The sequence below is a fragment of the Lathyrus oleraceus genome, chromosome 1, assembly GCF_024323335.1.
Source record: "Lathyrus oleraceus cultivar Zhongwan6 chromosome 1, CAAS_Psat_ZW6_1.0, whole genome shotgun sequence".
In the NCBI taxonomy this organism is placed as follows: Eukaryota; Viridiplantae; Streptophyta; class Magnoliopsida; order Fabales; family Fabaceae; genus Lathyrus; species Lathyrus oleraceus.
The window spans coordinates 226,320,453-226,341,455 of record NC_066579.1 but is presented as its reverse complement, the minus strand read 5'-3'; the positions used below and the strand labels follow the sequence as shown (position 1 = coordinate 226,341,455).

At 39.4% G+C, this 21,003-nt stretch overlaps 1 protein-coding gene and 1 non-coding gene across 2 annotated transcripts; one reads left to right on the top strand and one right to left on the bottom strand.

Annotated features, from left to right (window-relative positions):
• Positions 1 to 6,785: 6,785 nt before the first annotated feature.
• On the bottom strand, positions 6,786 to 6,892 carry LOC127116211 (small nucleolar RNA R71). Its single transcript, XR_007801182.1, has one exon. It is a non-coding gene; the product is annotated as a small nucleolar RNA R71 (small nucleolar RNA).
• A 10,046-nt stretch (positions 6,893 to 16,938) lies between these two features.
• Positions 16,939 to 18,768, top strand: LOC127100994 (uncharacterized). Its single transcript, XM_051038306.1, has 2 exons — positions 16,939 to 17,820; positions 17,866 to 18,768. The coding sequence occupies exons 1-2, from the start codon at positions 16,939 to 16,941 to the stop codon at positions 18,766 to 18,768; spliced, it is 1,785 nt and encodes a 594-aa protein (XP_050894263.1).
• Positions 18,769 to 21,003: the final 2,235 nt, after the last annotated feature.

Genomic DNA, 21,003 nt, shown 5'->3' with positions numbered 1-21,003 from the left:
TTGGCTGCATTTTATGTTAAAACACTAACTGTACTCTGATGTCTTGACTGATGTCATGACATGCTTAAGTAGTGTGCTACAGGTTTAGCTAATACAGGATTTACTGAATGTCAAACTGGATGTTATAACATTCATCCATGATAGCAGATACTGAACTATAGAAGAGTTCAGTCTGTTTTTCTGTTATAGCTCAGTATTAAGTTCAGTCTGTTTTTCAGGAGAGTAACAGACCTGGCACATAGCCTATTGTCTGAATGTCAAACTGAATGTTATGACATTCATTCTTGACAGCAGATACTGAATTATATGCAGGCTGGTTTTTCTGCTACAGTTCAGTATGTATTTCAGTCTGTTTATCAAGTGAATAACAGACCTGGCATAGGGCCTATTGTCTAAATGTCAAACTGAATGTTATGACATTTATCTCTGACAGCTGATACTGAATTATAGACTGGTTGGTCTTTCTGTTACAGTTCAGCATTTAGTACAGTCTGTTTTTCAGGAGAATAATAGACCTAGCATATGGCCTATGTTCTGGACGTCAAACTGAATGTTATGACATTCATTCCTGACAGCATATGCTAAAGTGTATGATGGTTAGTTTTTCTGTTTCAGTATTTTTCTCAGACTATTTTTCAGGAATCTAACAGCTGAGCTAAAATCCAGGAAACTAACAACTGAGCTACAATTAATGGACCTAACAAATAGCCTATTTGTTAGCACCCTAATATGTGGAAATTAGGTTAACTTGCTTAACCTTATTTTTAGGAAATACAAGTACAAGGCCCAAGTGCTGCATTATAAAAGGATGGCAATCCTACTTTCAGCAACTCAGGGGTTTTAAGCGTGAAGCATTCATTGTTCCATCATACTTCACTGCTGTATTTTTATTTGTGTCTTGTATTAGGTTTAACTTGTGAGCCAAGCAATTATCACCTAGATGATTGCATTGGACTAGGGTGTTCATTGAGTTGTAAGTGTTGTGTCACTCTAAGCTTTTAAGCGTGAGTGCTGTGTTTCTTGATTAAAGCCGTGAAGCACAATCAAGAGTTGTTTGAAGTATAACTTCTCCATTTAACTTTAAACTAATTAAAGGTTGTAATCACTGTGGTGATTGTGGGGGAGTGAGTAGGAACTCTGGTCTTAGTTTAGATTGAAATTGCATTGGGTAGGTATTAAGTGATAGGATTAAACAGTTGGTTTAAGGCCTGAATCAATACTGCTAATAGTGGATTTCCTCCCTGGCTTGGTAGCCCCCATACGTAGGTGTGTTTGTCACCGAACTGGGTAAACAATTGTCTGTGTTATTTACTGTCCTTTACATTTAAGTTCTGCATAATTCTTGTCCGCGCAGAATTGGATGTCATAACATTCAGTGTGACATCAAAAGTCTGTTAACTAGAATTTCAATTGGTATCAGAGCAGGCACCCTGCCTGTTAATTTCTGGGTGAGATCTAGGGACGTTACGTTCTAGTACCATGGACAAGGATGTAGGATACTCAAATAGACCACCCATGCTGGATGGTTCTAACTATGATGACTGGAAACCTCGTATGGTAGCCTTCTTGAGGTCTCTGGATAGCAAGGTCTGGAGAGCTGTCAACAAAGGATGGGAACATCCAACGAAGACAGGTAAATATGGAATCATTATGCAAATTCCTGAAGAAGAGTGTGACAAGGAGCAAGAGGCATTAGCCCTTGGAAACTCTAAGGCCTTGAATGCACTATTTAATGGGATAAATAAGAACATCTTCAGACTGGTACATCACTGTGAGCTGGCTAAAGAAGTTTGGGATACTCTCAAAATAACTCATGAAGGTACCTCCAAGGTGAGGATGTCTAAACTTCAGATGCTGACCACCAAGTTTGAAAATCTGAGGATGAAAGAGGATGAGATTATTCATGACTTCCACATGAATATTCTTGAAATTGCCAACACTTCTGGTGGCTTAGGAGAGAAAATGGCTGAAGAAAAACTTGTAAGAAAGATTCTCAGATCATTGCCAAATAGATTTGCCATGAAGGTCACTGCTATAGAAGAGGCTCAAGATATCTGCAATATGAAGGTTGATGAGCTTATTGGTTCTCTCCAAACCTTTGAAATGGGACTGTGTGAGGATGTTGAAAAGAAAAACAAAAGCATAACTTTTGTATCAAATACTGAAGAGGATTCAGAAGCAGGAGATATTGGAGGTGATGAAAGCATTTCAGAAGCTATAGCCATGCTTGGAAGACAGTTCAACAAGTTCATAAAGAAGGTTGATTAAAAGGGCAGACCTAATGTCAAGAACTCTTCATCTGACATCAGTAGAAGATCAAAATATGAAGAAAAGGTCACCAAAGGCAAGGGAATCCAGTGCCATGGATGTGAAGGTTTTGGTCACATTAGAGCTGAATGTCCTAACTTCCTCAAGATACAAAAGAAGGGGCTATCTGTCACCTGGTCTGAAGGAGATTCTGAGAGTGAATCTGAAGGAGAATCTGCTAAACATGTCACTGCACTAACTAGTGTCTGTGCCTCTGATGATGACTCAAGTGGAGATGAACTTACCTTTGATGAACTTGCTGCTTCATATAAAGATCTATGTGTCAAAAGTGCAGAAGTGTGTATCCAAGGAGAAAAACAGAAGAAACTCATCAAGGAGCTGGAAGCTGAGAAACAGAAGCATCTGACAGTCATAGATGGTCTAAATGGTGAGATATCATTGCTGACATCTAAGCTAGAACAAATGACAAAATCCATCAGAATGCTGAATAAAGGAACTGACACCCTGGAAGAGATTCTAAAGGTGGGACAGAAGTCAGGAACCATGTCTGGTTTAAGCTTTGTTAAGAGATCCTCAACTGAACTCAAAAGCTCAAAGGCTGAAGTTCAGAAACTCAAGCAGAAGTCACAACCAATGTCACAACATCAGGGAACCAGGAGGAGTAACCATCAGAAGAAGAAATTTCAGAGATGGAGATGTCACTACTGTGGTAGATTTGGTCACATAAAACCCTTCTGCTACAGGTTGCATGGTTATCCTTACCAGACCCCTCAAGTCAGACCTAAGCAGAAGGCATCTAAGTAGAATTCCCCCATCAAGAAACAACAATGGGTTGCTAGACTAGCTCACACATCTCTAAGGGAATCTACCAGAGAAGACTGGTATTTTGATAGTGGCTGCTCAAGACATATGACTGGGATGATTAACTTATTGGTGGATATACAACCCCATACTACCAGGTATGTGACATTTGGTGATGGAGATAAAGGAGAAATCAAAGGTGTTGGTAAGCTGGACTGTCCTGGAGTTCCAAAACTAAGTAATGTGCTGTTAGTAAAAGGACTAACTGCTAATCTCATAAGCATAAGCCAGCTATATGATCAAGGCTTCAATGTACAGTTCACTAAAGAAGTATGTGTGGTGATGAATGGAGGCAATCAGGAAGTTATGAGAGGTTCCAGATCCAAAGATAATTGTTATCTGTGGGAATCTAAAGTCTCAAACTACTCCTCAAAGTGCCCCTTAGCCAAGGAAGAGCAGGAAGTGAAGCTGTGGCATGGAAGACTTGGACAACTTCATTTAAGAGGAATGAAGAAGATCATATCCAAGGAAGTAGTTAGAGGAATCCCAAATCTGCTTATGGATGAAAGAAAAGGCTGTGGAAAATGTCAGGTGGGCAAGCTAACCAAGATGTCACATCCCAAGATTGGACATCCAAAAACATCCAAACTTCTGGAACTTGTGCCCATGGACTTAATGGTACCTATGCAGATTGAAAGTCATGAGTTGTCCTCACCTATTAATCCTCATCAAAATGGTGTAGTTGCAAGGGAGAAACATAATTGTGTATCATTATCCACTGCAGAAGCTAAGTACCTAGCATCTGGTAGCAGGTGTTCCCCACTGGTATGGATGAACCAGATGCAGACTGAGTACAATGTCACTCAGAATGTCATGACATTGGATGTTACTCAGTTTGACAAATTAAGGGGCAAAGTGGGAATGTGTCCTTCTGAGGAATTATAGCAACTAATGATGTTAGCTATTTCCTGTTTAATAATTCAAATTATTAAACATTTGAGAGTATGCTCTGATTGGTCAGCAAATAATAGATACTGCTCGTGCAACAAGCGTTACCTCTTCCATCGTTTCAACTTTCAGTCTCGCAAGCTTTCTCTCAAAGAAACTGTTCATCTCGCCTCTAAGATATTCATCATGTCACACCAATCCAACTCAAATTCCTCCACGACCATGTCTGATTCCACTAGCTCTGAATCATGCAAACCTAACAAGGAAGATCCTGTGGCTGACTCTGCGAATACTTCTCATGCAAGAAGACCTAAAGAAACTGTCTCAGGCTTCTCCTCAGCAATCGCACTTGATGAACAAACCAGAGAAGGCTCCAGGTATGTGCACAATGCCATTGCAACTTGATAACATGAAATAATATCACATTTTTGGACTCGATTTAATTAAATTATATTATTATTTGTTTCGATTTATTTCATTTTATTCGATATTACTTGGTATTTTTCCTTCTATTTGTCTCAGGTAACTTATTTGAAGCATAAGTGAAAAAGGAAGAAAAGGGGGTGCAAAAAGATAATGAGAAGCAAATTCCACTAAAGCCCAGCCTACAATCACAAGCCAGGAGCGCTGAAGCTGTGACGACCGCCACACAAGGTGTGACGAGCGTCACGCCTTGCTACCTTGTGTTACGAGCGTAACACATGGTGTGACGAACGTCACACCCCTCTCCTATATTTTTGGCTTTTAACGCGCAACAGAGGCACGTTGAAGCCTATTCTTCCGCTTGACTCTTGGAACGTGAAGACTACTTACGGAAGGCATTTTCGGAAACCGTTACAAAAGTGGATTAATATAAATAGTTGCTTTTATCCAACCCTGAAGCCCCGTCTCTTTCTGCCGTGCAAGCATATTTTACAGCATTACTTTTCTACAGCTTTCTATTATATTAGCAATTTTTATTTCTTTCTTTTCCAGTCAATCTTTCAAGCACTTAATTAATTTTTCACATAATAGTTTCTACACCGGAAACTATTGTGTATCTTTTACTGGATCTAACCTTACGTTAGATCATAGTATTTTATTCCTTCGCTTTTATTTTCCTGTCCGATTGAAGAGTTCAAGAACAAATCCAACCGGTCTGTGGTGGAGTGTTCAAGATTGCTATTAATTATTCAGGTTCTTTAATTTATTGTTTTAATTTATATATGCTCTACATTGCTGTTTATTTATACTGTTTGCCTGAGATGGTTTTATTTAAGCATGATGATTGTTTAGACCCGTTTAGCATGTCCGGTTAAGTATTTTAGATATCGGTATGTAAAGTAAGCGGAATGAAGGAATCAAAACTAAGTTGGTTTAATTTCATTTAAAAATAAAGTCACTCTTTTTATGGTTTCAATTTACAGGGTTAATCCCAAAGTTTTTGTACGAGAGTAAAAGACATAAAGAAGTTAAAATCAATAGAACGAAAGTTTGAGTTTTTAACTGGACAGTGTAAATTGGACATTAATTCTAAATCAGGGCGAAAGCAATTTTTAGAGTTAATTAAATTCTAATCTTTTTCAAAAAGTATTTTTAAAGGTTAAATGTGAGGACGAGAGTTAAGCATTTAAGTTTAATTATATAATCTAAGTCAATAGAGCGAGAGTTTGAGACGAGGGTGTTTAAACGGTTAGTGTTTTCTTAAAAAAAAGTTTCTATAGATTCTGTTGTTTTCAAAAAGTGATTTTGGACTTAACTAATAAGTGACAGCTACGTTAATATAAAGTCATGGTCTATTCAACAGAGCGAGAGTTTGAGAAAAGGCTTTTAATCAATAGTGTCTACTGAAAAGATTTATTTTAAAACCAAGAAACCAACGAAGATTTGATTCCCTAATTACGATGAACTACATACCGATATCCGCTTAATTGATATTTAATTTAGATCTAATTTTAGTTTTACTTTTTCCCCAAACAATCAAAGTATCATCCGCCTTAGCTTTACGAAGTAACCTTAGAAAACGGTATATCGATTCATAAGTCCCTGTGGGATCGATATCTTTTAAAACTACGCGATAGAACTGTGCACTTGCAGTTAGTACCCCAAATCGACTCATAAAGTCGCGATCAAGTTTTTGGCGCCGTTGCCGGGGACTTTTATTTAGTCGATATCGTAACTCTTCTGTTACGCTGTAGAGACTAAGGCAATTTTTCTTTTTCTTTTTTTTTCTTTCGTTGATTTGTATGCCACACACTCGCTCACCAGGCGAGCCGTTTTACTTACGAATCAACGACGTTGAACTATATCTCTAAGTCTTACGATGAATTCGGGAATATCGTGCTGCAAACAATCTCCCTCATATCAAAGTGCCCGACCTCAAAAATCTTCTTCCTTCGCCGATACCCGAGATGGCAGAACCAGCTCGTGCTCTTCGAGATTACGCCGCTCCATCGCAAGATGAGCCGCATTCGAGTATTGCTCCACCCGCAATCGAAGCAAACAACTTCGAACTTAAACCTTCGCTGCTACAAGCAGTGCAACAGAATCAATTCTCTGGAAATCCTACCGAGGATCCAAACCTTCATTTATCCGTATTTGTCCAATACGCTGATACTGTTAAAGCTAATGGTGTCACTTCAGAGGCAATTCGACTTCGTCTCTTTCCTTTCTCGTTAAGAGATAAAGCTAGAAGATGGCTTCAGTCTCTTCCTTCCAACTCAGTCACCACATGGAACGAGTTGAAGAAAGTCTTTTTTGCCCGATATTTTCCTCCAAGCAAAACAGCTATGTTGAGAGCCCAGATAAATGGATTTAAATAGAAAGATAACGAGTCTCTTTTCGAAGCATGGGAAAGATACAAAGACATGATGAGACTTTGTCCACACCATGGTTTAGAGGACTGGTTAGTAATTCATACCTTCTATAATGGTCTCTTGTACAATACAAGGTTAACAATAGACGCCGCCGCAGGTGGTGCGCTTATGGATAAACCTTATGCCGATGCTTATCAACTTATCGAAAGCATGGCCCAAAATCATTATCAATGGGGAAGCGATCAAACAATGGTAGAGAAACCTCAAACGAAAAGTGGCATGTACGAGATAAGTAGCCTTGATCATGTTAATGCAAAAGTGGATGCTCTGGCCCAGAAAATTGAAAGTTTAAATGTATCACCTCCAGCCACCGTGGTTGCCGCAACTCAAAATTGCGAAGTCTGTGGAATCCAAGGTCACACTCCTGCAGACTGTCAACTCCTAACAGGAATCCAAGCAGAACAAGTGAATTATGCTCAAGGAAATCCCTACTCGCATACCTATAACTCTAACTGGAAGAACCATCCTAATTTTTCATATAAGAGTAATAATGCTTTATACGCACCAGGACAAGCTCCCAATCAAGCCCCAGCTATACCTCCGGGATATCAAAAGCCGATCCCATCTACACCTAACAATAATGTTCCTAGAAAGTCCAATTTGGAAATCATGATGGAGAACTTCATAGCTTCTCAACAGCAAACCAATAAGGACTTCTTAAACCAGAATGTACACACTAGCGAACAAATTAAACAACTAGCAAGTAAAGTAGATGCCCTGGCTACCCATAACAAAATGCTGGAAACACAAATCTCACAAGTAGCTCAACAACAAGCGCCTACTGCTGCCCCAACTGGTACATTTCCTGGACAGCCCCAACCTAACCCGAAAAGCCACGCTCATGCAATCATATTAAGAAGTGGAACGGAAGTAGAAGGACCGTCGGATCCAAGGATGGAAAACCAAAACTCTAAAAAGTCAACTGAGGAAGAAAGTAAACCTAAGGAAAAGGAAGAGAGTAATAAGGAAATCGTAGAAAAGAAAGAACCTTATGTACCTCCACCACCATATAAACCACCTATCCCTTACCCTCAAAGGCTTATTAAAACCAAAGATGCGGGCCAATTTAAAAAATTTGTTGACCTACTGAAACAATTAAACGTCACAATCCCGTTTACAGAAGCTATTACGCAGATGCCCTCATATGCTAAGTTCTTAAAAGAAATTCTCTCTAATAAAAGGAAACTTGAAGATAGCGAAACCGTTACACTCACTGCTGAGTGTAGCGCAATAATCCAGAATATGCCTCCAAAACTTAAGGATCCTGGTAGTTTCTCTATACCCTGTCACATAGGAAAATTTGTCATAGATAAAGCCTTATGCGATTTAGGAGCCGGTATCAGTGTTATGCCTTTATCCATATGCAAGAAACTGGAAATGGGAGAATTAAGACCAACTAAAATGTCTGTGCAACTAGCAGATCGTTCCGTTAGATATCCCGTAGGAATTCTTGAAAACGTTCCCGTGCACATAGGACAATTCTACATTCCAACCGATTTTATAATTATGGACATTAGAGAAGATGAAGTTACACCCATTATATTGGGAAGACCATTCTTAGCAACCGCCGGTGCGATCATAGACGTAAAACGAGGACGACTCACTTTCGAAGTAGGAGAAGAGAAAATTGAGTTCATTCTTTCCAATTTTTTTAAAGCACCTGCAATAGAAGACACATGTTACTTCATGGATATCATCGATGAATGCATAAAAGAAACAAAGTTAGAGAATGACAAATTGTCTGACTATCGTGTAGAAGACAAACTTAACCAATGCTTAGCAATAACACCGGAGCCTACGCAATGCCTTAAGAAACCAGCCCTCGACCTGAAAACACTTCCCAAAAATCTGAGATATGAATTCCTAGACTTAGAACTTGAACGACCAGTGATAGTTAATGCAGACCTAGGAAAACTCGAAACCGAAAAACTCCTACATATCTTAAGAAAATATCCAACCGCACTAGGATACAACATCACCGATCTTAAAGGAATAAGTTCTTCTATTTGTATGCACCACATCATGCTAGAAGAAGACTGTAAAACCTCTAGGGAACATCAGAGGAGACTAAACCCGATCCTGAGTGAGGTAGTGAAGAAGGAAGTAACAAAGTTATTAGAGGCAGGTATCATATATCCTATATCTGATAGCAAATGGGTTAGTCCTGTACACGTAGTACCAAAGAAAGGAGGTATAACAGTTATTGAAAATGAAAAAGGAGAAACTATAACCAAACGAATCGAATCGGGATGGAGAATGTGCATTGACTATAGGAAACTAAACAAAGCAACCCGAAAAGATCATTTCCCTTTACCATTCATAGACCAGATGTTAGAACGATTAGCAAAACATTCTCATTTCTGCTATCTAGACGGTTACTCAGGCTTCTTTCAAATACCAATCCATCCTGATGACCAAGAAAAGACAACATTCACATGTCCTTTTGGTACCTTCGCTTATCGACGAATTCCGTTTGGCTTGTGCAATGCTCCCGCAACCTTCCAAAGGTGCATGATGGCAATATTCGCCGATTTTCTCGAAAATATAATGGAAGTATTTATGGATGATTTTTCCGTATGCGGACAAAGCTTTGAAGAATGTCTTGAAAACCTAGAAAGAGTTCTAGAGCGATGTGTAAAAGTAAACCTAGTACTTAATTGGGAAAAATGTCACTTTATGGTACAAGAAGGAATTGTTTTAGGACACATCATATCAAATAGAGGAATTGAAGTAGACAAAGCCAAAATAGAAGTAATCGAAAACCTTCAACCTCCGAAAACTGTGAGAGAAGTACGAAGCTTTTTAGGACACGCCGGTTTTTACCGACGATTCATTAAAGATTTCTCTAAAATAACTAAACCTTTGACCGGATTATTAATGAAAGATGCTGAATTCATCTTTGACAATAAATGTTTAGAAGCATTTCAAACGCTTAAACAAGCATTGATCTCCGCACCCATAATGCAGACCCCGGATTGGAATGAACCATTCGAAATAATGTGTGACGCAAGTGATTACACCGTGGGCGTTGTTTTAGGACAACGAAAGGATAAAAAGCTTCACGTCATATATTACGCAAGTAGAACCCTAGATGAAGCACAAATGAATTACGCCACAACCGAGAAAGAACTTCTAGCAGTAGTGTTTGCACTACATAAATTTCGTTCTTACTTGGTCGGAGCTAAAATAATCGTTTACACTGACCACGCCGCCATTAAGTACCTCTTAACAAAAAAAGATGCTAAACCTAGACTCCTAAGGTGGATATTGCTGCTACAAGAATTCGATCTGGAAATCAAAGATAAGAAAGGAACTGAAAACGTAGTAGCATATCACCTCTCTAGACTCGAAAACCTGGAACCGGAAAGAACTTCGATCAACGATGATTTCTCGTACGATAAACTTATAGCTACTTTGGAAGAAAATAAAGCTAATAAACAGGTAGAGACCACCTTAGCTATATGTGTTACACCATGGTACGCTGACTTTGTCAATTATTTAGCTGCCGGAATAGTTCCACCTAATTTATCTTACCAACAAAAGAAACGATTCTTCCATGACATAAAACATTATTACTGGGATGACCCTTTAATTTTCAAAAGAGGCCCCGATGGTATTTTCCGTCGGTGTATACCTGAAGAAGAGATGTCATACCCCGATTTTGGTCCTGAATTTTTTATTTTTGTTTGGCACTTGGCCTAAAGTTCATTTGCATACATTCATTCCCAAATCCATATTTTTGTTACACCTTGATCATTGTCTATGCCTCTTTGATCATGGTGCTTTTGATTATAAAATGGATTTTAATATCTTATTTTTTTTATTTTTTATTTTTTCAATTTGATTTTAATTTCGAATTAAGTTTAATTCCAATTGTCAATTTAATCTTAATTGTTTATTTTACTAATGATTCAAACTCTAATCGATTTTAATTTCCAAATGAATGTTAGAGTTGATATCCAAGTGATTTTAAATGAATTATAGATTAATTTGTTTTTAATTTGGTTTTTTGCTGATTTGTTATTATTAATTAAATTGATATTCAAACTAATATTGGATTATTCCTAAAAAATCCACATCCATTTTTATAACCAAACTGATCCATTTAGCAATCGGGGGTGTCAAGCTAAAGCAAATGATGGAAATATTTCTTCTTTGAACTCAAAAAGAATAGTTGATGTAAAGCCTAAAACAAATCATTTGGTTGCTACTTCGAGTTCTGATTGTCTCTACTGATGACAAATGCCAAGCAACCTTCTCTGATAGCTATTTCAAAAGAAAAAATCAATTGGCTAGGAATACGTTTGAAAACCACACGGTTGCAATGCCCAATAACATTGGGAATTCTGACGTTCAAGAAGCTAGTAGAGTACTTTGCACCCTGAGGTTTACCAAGAGGCGGTCACATAAAGTTGCTGGGTTGTCAAGTAAATCTTCAAGAGCCTCATTGGTGTGGACACTTAGTAGCAAAAATTCTTCTAGAAATGATAGGAACTCGTGGCATTATCAAAAGGTTTCCATGGAAAAGAACAACATATTACAAATGCATGAAATAAATACAAGTTGCCAACTGCAGGTACAGTAAGCATAAACCGAAGGTGTGCATATACTACGTAAAAGAGGAAATCCACAGCCAACCAATTTTCACAATTGCAAAACTTTCTCGAAAAAAAACATTATTTTATACTTCGCCTATGAGTCACCATTTCTATATATCTCAAGAAATGCAATTTGTTTTCTCTACATTATCCTTTGCTACCCATGGTACATTTTCCAGGTTGGGTTCAATATCTAAGGTCTCGTATTCAGGAGTTTTGGTTGGTGGGCTTCGTTGAATCGGCAGCAACAGCCTGATTAAATGAGTTTGGAAGCTCAGTTCCGAACCTGTCATGGTGTCGGTTTGCAAGGCTATCACATCGTTGTGGGGTTATGCCGTCGCACTTCCTGCAGCCGGACATCATGTTATCCATAGATGTTGATGATGATTCACCTTCAAGTTTTGGTTTCTTCAAGTTCAAGACACCACCATCAGCTGCAACGGAACCACAGATGGTAAGTCCAAAACAACAAGCTGCTATCTAATCAATCCTGCACCAAAACTAGTCCTACATCAAAATTACTTGCGAAACTTCCATGACAGAAAAACGTAGCATAACAGCAGCAATCCAAATGGAATCACTCAAATTACCGTAAGTGAATGTCGGCATTGTCATTACAGCAAACATAAACCATAACCCTTGAGACCAATATATTTGGATGGATTGTTAGTCATCAACTTCATAGATTGAACATCCAGATCCCTCAGTATCTGCAAAAATAGTAGCATTTCAAATTCCATAACAATTGTGATCAGCATGTATTAAAACAGTTCAAATGTTATTGCAAGAGATTCATCATCGAACCAATAAGTGTATATCTATTACCCGCGCAACAATGCCATACTCCCTAGAGTCAACAGGCAATCCCAACTCCTCTTTGGCTTTTGCTTTATCAACGACAAATTCCTCAAATTCTAGCAGCTGGCTCTCCATGTTTGCTGTTATCTGTTAAATACAAGTGAATATAAGAGTTTATTATTGATGTAACATTTTACATGGCTAGCTCAAAAGTGGAGGCATACTCTGGCACCAGCTTCATCTAATCCTTTGAGGGCATCTACCTTCGTTCCCTTGCACAAAAAAGTTCAGCACCAGGATTGTAAAGATGTTTCTTCTACATCTAGCAGTTCATTTGCTCCTAATTATGTTGATTCCCACTCCAATGCAATTGATTTGAGTTCTCTTCATCCCCCTCCAGTTCCTAAAAGAATTTATTATTCAGAAAAAACTCCGAGGGAGCAAGTAGAGGTCCTGAATCGGTCCTCAAAGTCAGATGATACACCACAGCAATCAACGCATCAAATCTTCCATTGCCAAACCTATCAAATAAAAAAGAATACAACAACAACACACAAATCAGTATGAATTTCGAAGAAAGAAAAAAGAAGAAATAAGTCCTATTTTCGTCTAAACAGGTTCACAGTGGTGAAACCTTTCTCACCGGCGGTAAAATTTCACAAACAACCCAAAAGAGGAATTAAGACAAATTCAAGAGGAAAGTACGTGGTTCATATTACCATTTCTATATCAAACGCCAAATTGAGGCAAACAAGCTGAGCACCTTAAAGCACTCCCAAGAGCATGCCCTTTTGATCTCCATAAGCTGAATCAAAAACCCTAACCAGATGAGTACAAGAGGAGAGAGCGGCGAAAAACAAAAGAACCGGGAGAGGAGAGCGGCTACTGTTCAAGAGTAAAAACCCTAAAGTTTTTCTTTCGACGGAAAAACGGCAAAGACCTAACGCTAAAAAGAAGGGAGCGAGATAACCTAGAGCCGACATTTTTGGAAGGAACACCAGGGCTTCATTTCGACGCTGCTTTTAAGAACCCTACTGACACCCAAGCGGACGATCCAACGCACACCGAAGTGGATTCGCCGGAAGAGAGAGCATTCTGAAAGAGGATCCAACACGACCAATTCAATCACCGTCGATCAGGTAAATATCGGTTCCCCTTTGGGTTGATCTTCTTGCTTTCTTTTCACTTGGATTCACGCTTCACCATTGTCCTCTTCACTGCTTTGGCTTAGTTTGTTGTTGCTTGTTCCACCTTCTGTTTTGATATTCTTGTTTCTCTGTGACCGTCTACCACGGCTTGAGAGAAGAGGCATTTCTCTTCAACTGTGTTACGTTGTTCTTTTTAAAGGATAGTAATAAGTACTGTTAACGTTTTTTTGTTTTTTGATGATTAAAGCAAATAAAATATTCCCTTTGTTGGGAAGAAGAACCGTGTCTGGGAATTGACACCACCAATGCTATTGCTGACATTTCGTTTTTTCATTGCCTACCCTCCATTAATTACGCCGACAGCTGGCATTAAGGGTCTTCATTGCTTTTGTTCCGTCACCCAACAGCCATGCGGCTAGGGTGACTGTTGGGTTTCTCCTATTCATTTGGGGCCACTCCCGGAGTGGGACTCCTTCGACCCAAGCCCAAATGCTCGGCCCATGCCGGCCTTTTGTTATTTGTTTATTTTTATTTTATTTTATCTATTTATTTTATTTTGTTTTTTATATATTTGGGCCACTGCAAGTCTAACAGTAAGTTAGTCATGGCCTGGCGGAAATGGAGCTAGCTTAGCTACCCTTTGGTCCTGGGTTCGATACCCAGTTGTGTTGTGTGGGGTTTTCTTCAATATTTTTTTACTGTCCCATCTTTTCCCTCAATTCTCACATATATATAATTACTTTCCTTCAATTCTCACATTTAATTAAATAGTCTTACTAGTAACATGTTTCTATTGTTTATTCATTTTTATTATTTTATTTTTAATATAACTTAAGTGATTATTCTTTCTTTGGGATTTATGTGAAATATATATTTTTATGTGTGAGGTATGTTTAAATCATGATAAATCATCTCAATTTCATTGATAAAAAGAAAGAAAAACCATTCAAAAAATAATGATAGATATCACTAAATTCTCGATTCAATGTCGAGCCCCATTTCCACACCCTTGTAAGTCGATTGCTTTTTAAGCATCGCCATCAACCTCACTTGGCTTACTCTTGGGCTTTCTTACAATGAGCTCTTAAGCAACATCAACTTAACTTTTAATAATTTCAAACCTCGGTACTTTAATTGTTTTAATTTAATATTCAAATCATTTTCTAAATAAAGCGTGAAAGAAAAAGATTATCCTGGAGGGAATATCCAGTTATAATCCCGAATATTAGGCTCAAGCTGTAAGAGCTTGCAAGCCATAAATATTCGTCTTCTCTTTAACACTCCAATATTCAAAATCATTTTCTTAATAAAGTTGGAAGAAAAAGGTTACCTGGATGGAATGTCCAGTCGTAATCCCGAATATTAGGCTCAAGCTGTAAGAGCTTGCAAACCATAAATATTCGTCTTCTCTCCAAAACACCTGTAAATATCTCAAACCATCTTCTTAATAAAGTTGGAAGAAAAAGATTACCTGGAGGGAATATCCAGTTGTAATCCCGAATATTAGGCTCAAGCTGTAAGAGCTTGTAAGTCATAAATATTCGTCTTCTCGCCAAAATATCCGTAAATATCCCAAATCACCTTCTAAATAAAACATGAAGAAAAAGGTTACCTGGATGGAATGTCCAGTCGTAATCCCGAATATTAGGCTCAAGCTGTAAGAGCTTGCAAGCCATTAATATTCGTCTTCTCTTTAACACTTTAATATTCAAAAATCATCTTCTTAATAAAGTTGGAAGAAAAAGATTACCTGGAGGGAATATCCAGTTGTAATCCCGAATATTAGGCTCAAGCTGTAAGAGCTTGCAAGCCATAAATATTCTTCTTCCCTCCAAAACATTCATAAATATTCGAATCATTTTCTTAGCAATATTGGAAAGAAACAGACTGCCTGGGTGGAATGTCCAGACGTAGTCCCGAGTATTAGACCCAAGCTGTAAGAGCTTGTAGGTCACAAGTACTCATCTTTCAAACTTCAAAATACCTAATTCCTACCTTAATACTTTTTCAATAAAGATGGAAATGGAACATGGTGTATACCGTGTACTCCTGAGACTAGGATTCGAGATGTATATCTCGCTCATCCAAGCTCTCGCCATCACTCAAAATACATCCAACCAATCAAACTCTTTTTTTTGCCGCCGTGCGATTAATCGAAAACCTTTTTCATAAACGAAAGGTACCTTGTCTTAAGTGATACAAAACAATGTTTCGGCCACGATTGTTGAGTCGAGATAAGTGACGCTTTTCCGAATGTAGATTTATAAATCCGTTCGATGTGTGGTATGCGTCCACTCCTCATCTGTTTTGGGTAAAACAATGTTTTCGTCGATTAATACAGTATAGCTTTCGCTAAAATCGACCAACAAACAAACATTTTTCTACCCAGAACTACGTAAGCCTTGATTTCTCTTTTGAGATATGTAGGAGCAGGATTTGTAAATCTTGTCAGGCCCACTAATAAAAAAACTTAGGTTTAGTCCTTCGTTAAAAATCCAAAAACATTTCTTCTCTCTTCTATTCTTTCTTTCTCACCTAATAATTCGAAAAGCCTAATATTTTAACTAACACTAATGCACACAACTGACCTAATGGTTCCCGTTGAGTACAACGGACGTGAGGGGTGCTAATACCTTCCCCTTGCGTAATCGACTCCCGAACCCTGATATTGGTTGTGATGACCATATCTTATCCTTTCTTTTGTCTTGGGTTTTATCTATATTTCCCCTTTCCTTTTTAGGAATAAATAAAGTTCGGTGGCGACTCTGTTCAATCCATCATTGCGAGCGTGCGATCGCGCTTCGCTTTGAAGTCGTATCCCCATTTTTTACGAGGTGCGACAGATGGCGACTCTGCTGGGGAATACAAAACCCCTAAGTGAGTCAAGCCTAGTTAGGTCGTTTGTGTGCCTTTGTGTGTTTACTTATGTGGCTTTTCTTTATTGATTTTACTATCTCTATTGTCATATTGATATAAATCTGTTGTATTGGTTCGATTATGGTTTGGTACTTGGATATTCTGATTGCAAACCTTGTGGGAAAGACTTTTTACCCGAGTCTTGAGTAAAAACATAAGATAGGACGAGGTTGAGTAGTGCGGGTCCGTGAGATATATTTCTCGTTGGGTCGGTACGAGAACCTCACTTAGAGTAGATTCTTGAGAGGATGTTGTCGCTCGGCAAGTAAGTTGCCGTAAGCTTCGATGTTTTCTTTAGGATCCATGACTCTGAGAACCATTTGTAGAACCTTAGTTCTTTGCCCCACTAGGAAAGATGGTTGCGTAGTGTGGGTCTGCGAGATGTATTTCTCGTTAGATCAATGCGAGAACCTCACTTAGAGTAGATTCTTTAGATGGAGTTGATGCCCGGCAAGTAAGTTGCCGCAGGTAGCAAACAGTCTAATGGATCCATGACTCTAGGAACTTTTTCAAGAAAAAACCTTAGACCATACCTGGTGAGAACCATGTTCTATACAAAGCAATCAGACTTATCCATGCTTTAAGCCTATTGAACCTATACAAAAAATGCATTACATTCATACATTGCATCAACATCATAAAAAGCAAACTCTTAGTTACCTCTTATTTGTTTCAGGAATTGAGAACTTGAAAATGACAACTTCAGTGAGACACACTTTCACGCTTAAGTACAAGGAACCTAAGTTGGATAGTCTGAAGGGTTTGATCTCTGATTTGTCTCTCAGCAGACGTGATGAGTTTGGAAAAAGCTATGGGAAAATTTTGAGCCTTCTAAATAAGAAAGTTGACTATGGAGTTATCGGCTCTCTGGCACAATATTATGATCCACCTCTGTGTTGTTTCACATTCGCTGATTTCCAACTAGCTCCTACTTTGGAAGAAGTTGAGAGGATCGTAGGACTCAAGTTGAAAGATTTTAATCCGTTTCCAAAGCTCGAAGAAGATATGGGCCCAAAGAAGATAGCTTCGGCCCTAAGTATCAATGTCCCGACTGTTCGAGACAATTGGGCTGAAAAAGGGGGTTGCAAAGGTTTTGCCGCGATGTTTTTGGAGGATTTAGCTCTAAAGTTCAAGAAAAGTGGAAACTGGAATGCATTCTATGCTGTGGTGGCTTTATTGATTCATGGGATTGTGTTATTCCCAAATGTTGAAAAATTTGTGGATCAAGTGGCCATAGAAGTCTTTCTCTCTGGCAATCCAGTACCATTTCTCTTAGCTGATATTTACTATGCCCTTCACGCTCGACATGAAAAGAGGGGTGGAGTGTTGTTGTGTTGTGCTCCGTTGCTTTACACTTGGTTCATGCAACACATGCCCGAAGAAGGTCCTTTTGTGGTAAAAGAACTTAAGTCTCCTCAGAAATTAGCTTCTCTCACCGCAAGTTCCATCAGATGGTATATCCGAGAGTGGGAAACCCCAAACATTATAGTCAGTTGTGGGGAATTTCCTAATGTACCGTTGTTGGGCACCAAGGGTTGCATCAACTATAATCCTATGTTATCTCGATTACAACACGGTTACCCCATGGATGGTCCTCCTGACGCAAAGGACTTACAGCCATTTGTGCTCTCTGACATCCAAGCAAGCAATCCTGATGTAAGAGCAGTACGAAAGGCTTGGTTAAAGGTTGTAAGAATGGGTAAAGAGTTTGGAAAGAGAAATATTCTTGCCAAAGAACCTTACACGCAATGGGTGAAAGAAAGAGTTGAGAAAATCCAGTTGCCATATATCTTAAAGGCTCCAGCTTTTCCTAAAACTCTTGAGCCCGAGCCTATACTCCCTGAGGACATGGAGAAACTCGTTACTAAGGTTAAAGAGCTCGAAGTGGAGAATGCCGAATTACGAATTCAGATGAACCGAGTTATCTTGGAAAATCAGAATTTGAAAGAGGAACGTAAGGGAAAAGCCCAAGAACTTGAGGATAGCAACAAGAGAGCTAGGCTTTTGGAAGACCAGAAAGATGATCTTGATCATATCCTATTGGGTTCCACATCAGTGATCCGAACCAGGAAGGAGGAGCTCAAGAAAGCTGAGTATAGGATCTGTGAGCTAGGGAGATTGTTGGATAAATCTCTTATGGATAAAAAGGAAATTAAGCTTGACTTTGAGGCACAGATCCGTGACTTAAGGGACGCTCTGAAGAAGTGCGAGGAAAAGTTATCTCGCGAGATCCTCCAAAAGGAAGAAGCTGAAAGAAACTGTCACCATCTCAGGTACCAGTTAGAAGAAGCTACTAGGAGGTTCGCAGTTTTGGAGAGCCAAGAAGGTGACGCGGCCTATTTACTCCTGAAGAACGATTGTGTGTACTGGAAGAGGTTGTACAGAGAAGCTAGAGCAACCTTAGATGAAGATCAAAAGGTCATCCAGAAACTCTAAGAGCTCTATGTTGAATGGAATGGCAAGTTCCGCAACTTAGCTAGGTTTGTTAACCTCAACATGTTGGAACTCCCAGAAAAACTCCAGGAAGCGGATTGGTGTATGTGTCCAGAAAACACGCCTCCTCAAGTTTTCAACTTCGTCAAGTTTATCAAGAAGATGATGAATGAGCTCACCACAGATCTGGCTACGATCATAAGAGCTGAGACAGAACTTAAGTTCACTTGTACTTGAATTTGAATTATTGATGTTTAAGTCTTTTTGTATTCGAATCGTGTATACTTGAAGTTAAATCTCTTTGTATTTGAATCTGATTTTAATTAATGGAAGTTGTCATTTTAGTTCTCAATTATTACATGTTATTCTCTAACGTTGCTTGAATAAATAATAAAGATAACTAAGAGTTTTGCAAACAAATGCATCCATACATGCATTCATACATTTTCAAAAAAAAGAGTCTCACTCCGCCCTTTCTTCCATCAGTTTCACGCTGAATTTTCAACACCAGTATAACACTCGTGCCAGAGCTCGTCAAAGAATGGCAGATCAGGAGCATGAATTGGAGCGAGTGAGCTCAGAGCTCGAGGACCTGCGTGGAAACATGGGTCAGGTCATGGAGATATTGCAGGTCATCAGGGCAAAGCTAGACACCCAAACAACGGTTGTTTCTGAAATCACAGGTCCATCGATTGAACCCCAACCTGCGAGAGCGGTACCAACAACCTGGCCAACCTATGGTTTACCTCCCGGTTTCACGCCTACAGTTGAAGGCGCCCCTGGCTTTGCACCATCTGCTCAGCAGACAGCTCCTCTACCGACCATCAATGAAAACCATCCAGTGGTTCACACGTTCGCACCTCCTCTCGTTCGGGAACATGTGCAACCTTACTTTGAGGATCATCAACATGCTCCAGACTTTTCAGATGAAGATGAGGAAAGGCAGGAAGACCTAAGAGGGATGAAGGAGAATTACCAGATGCTGGAGAAGAGATTGAGGGCTATGGAGGGCGACCAAGTTTTTGGTGCTACAGCTAAGGAGATGTGTTTGGTGTCGGGTCTTGTGATTCCTGCGAAGTTCAAGACCCCAGATTTCGATAAGTATGAGGGCCACTCGTGTCCTAAGAGTCACCTTATTATGTACTATCGAAAAATGGCTGCGCATGTAGAGGACGACAAGCTTATGATACATTGCTTCCAAGACAGCTTGAGGGGTGCTCCCTCCAAGTGGCACTTAAGCCTTGATCAAAGCAGGATTCGTTGCTTCCAGGACTTATCTGATGCCTTCATCCAACACTACAAGTATAACATGGATATGGCCCCAGATAGGAGACAACTGCTCAGCATGTCCCAGAAAGACAAGGAGTCTTTTAAGGAGTATGCGCAACGATGGAGGGAAGTGGCTTCGCAGGTCGAACCACCTCTGGCTGAGAAGGAATTAGCGGATTGGTTCATGGATACAGTTAAACCTGTGTTTTATGAAAGAATGGTAAGTAGTGTATCTGCAAGTTTCTCTGACCTGGTCGCTGTAGGCATAAAGGTCGAACTTGGATTAAAGAATGGAAAGATGACGACTACCTCTGAAACATCTGGTAGTAATGCCAAAAAGTTTCCTGGAGGATTTCAAAGAAAGAAGGAGGGGGATACGAATGCAGTGTCAACCAGTCAAAGAAGGAGTCAGTCATGGAAGAAACAACACCAATTTACTCAACAACACCAATTTTCTCAACAACAACCAATTTATCCAGTACAATATGTCCAACAACCGTATGTGGCAGCTGTCACACCAAATTTTAACCAATCACCAGCTTCAGTTTATCAACCTGTTCCTACTCAACAAGCACCGATATACCAGCAAGCGCCCGCGCCACCTGCTTATCAACAACCAAGGGCACAGGCTCCTCGTCCACAAAATCCTCCAAATCAAAATAGGGTACAGAGAAGTAGAGTTCCGTTTGCTTCAATCCCTATGACATACACTGAATTGTACCCGTCATTGCTACAGAAAGGGTTGGTGACGCCCAGATCTTTGGGTCCTCCACCAAATCCTTTACCTCCATGGTACAATCCAGATGCTCATTGTCCTTTCCATGGGGGTGCCCCGGGACATGATTTAGAAGGATGTTATGCTTTAAAGCATATTGTGCGAGACCTGGTTGAAAAGAAGATTCTGTCGTTTCGAGACGTCGGACCCAATGTCAAGAACAACCCTTTGCCAGCACATGGTGATGTTAATGC

Excerpts from the sequence above, each read along its gene's own strand:
- LOC127100994 (XM_051038306.1), top strand. The coding sequence starts at position 16,939 with ATGCATTACATTCATACATTGCATCAACATCATAAAAAGCAAACTCTT. Across the intron at positions 17,821-17,865 it reads GGGAAACCCCAAACATTATA|GGTTGCATCAACTATAATCC; the intron begins GTCAGTTGTGGG and ends TTGGGCACCAAG.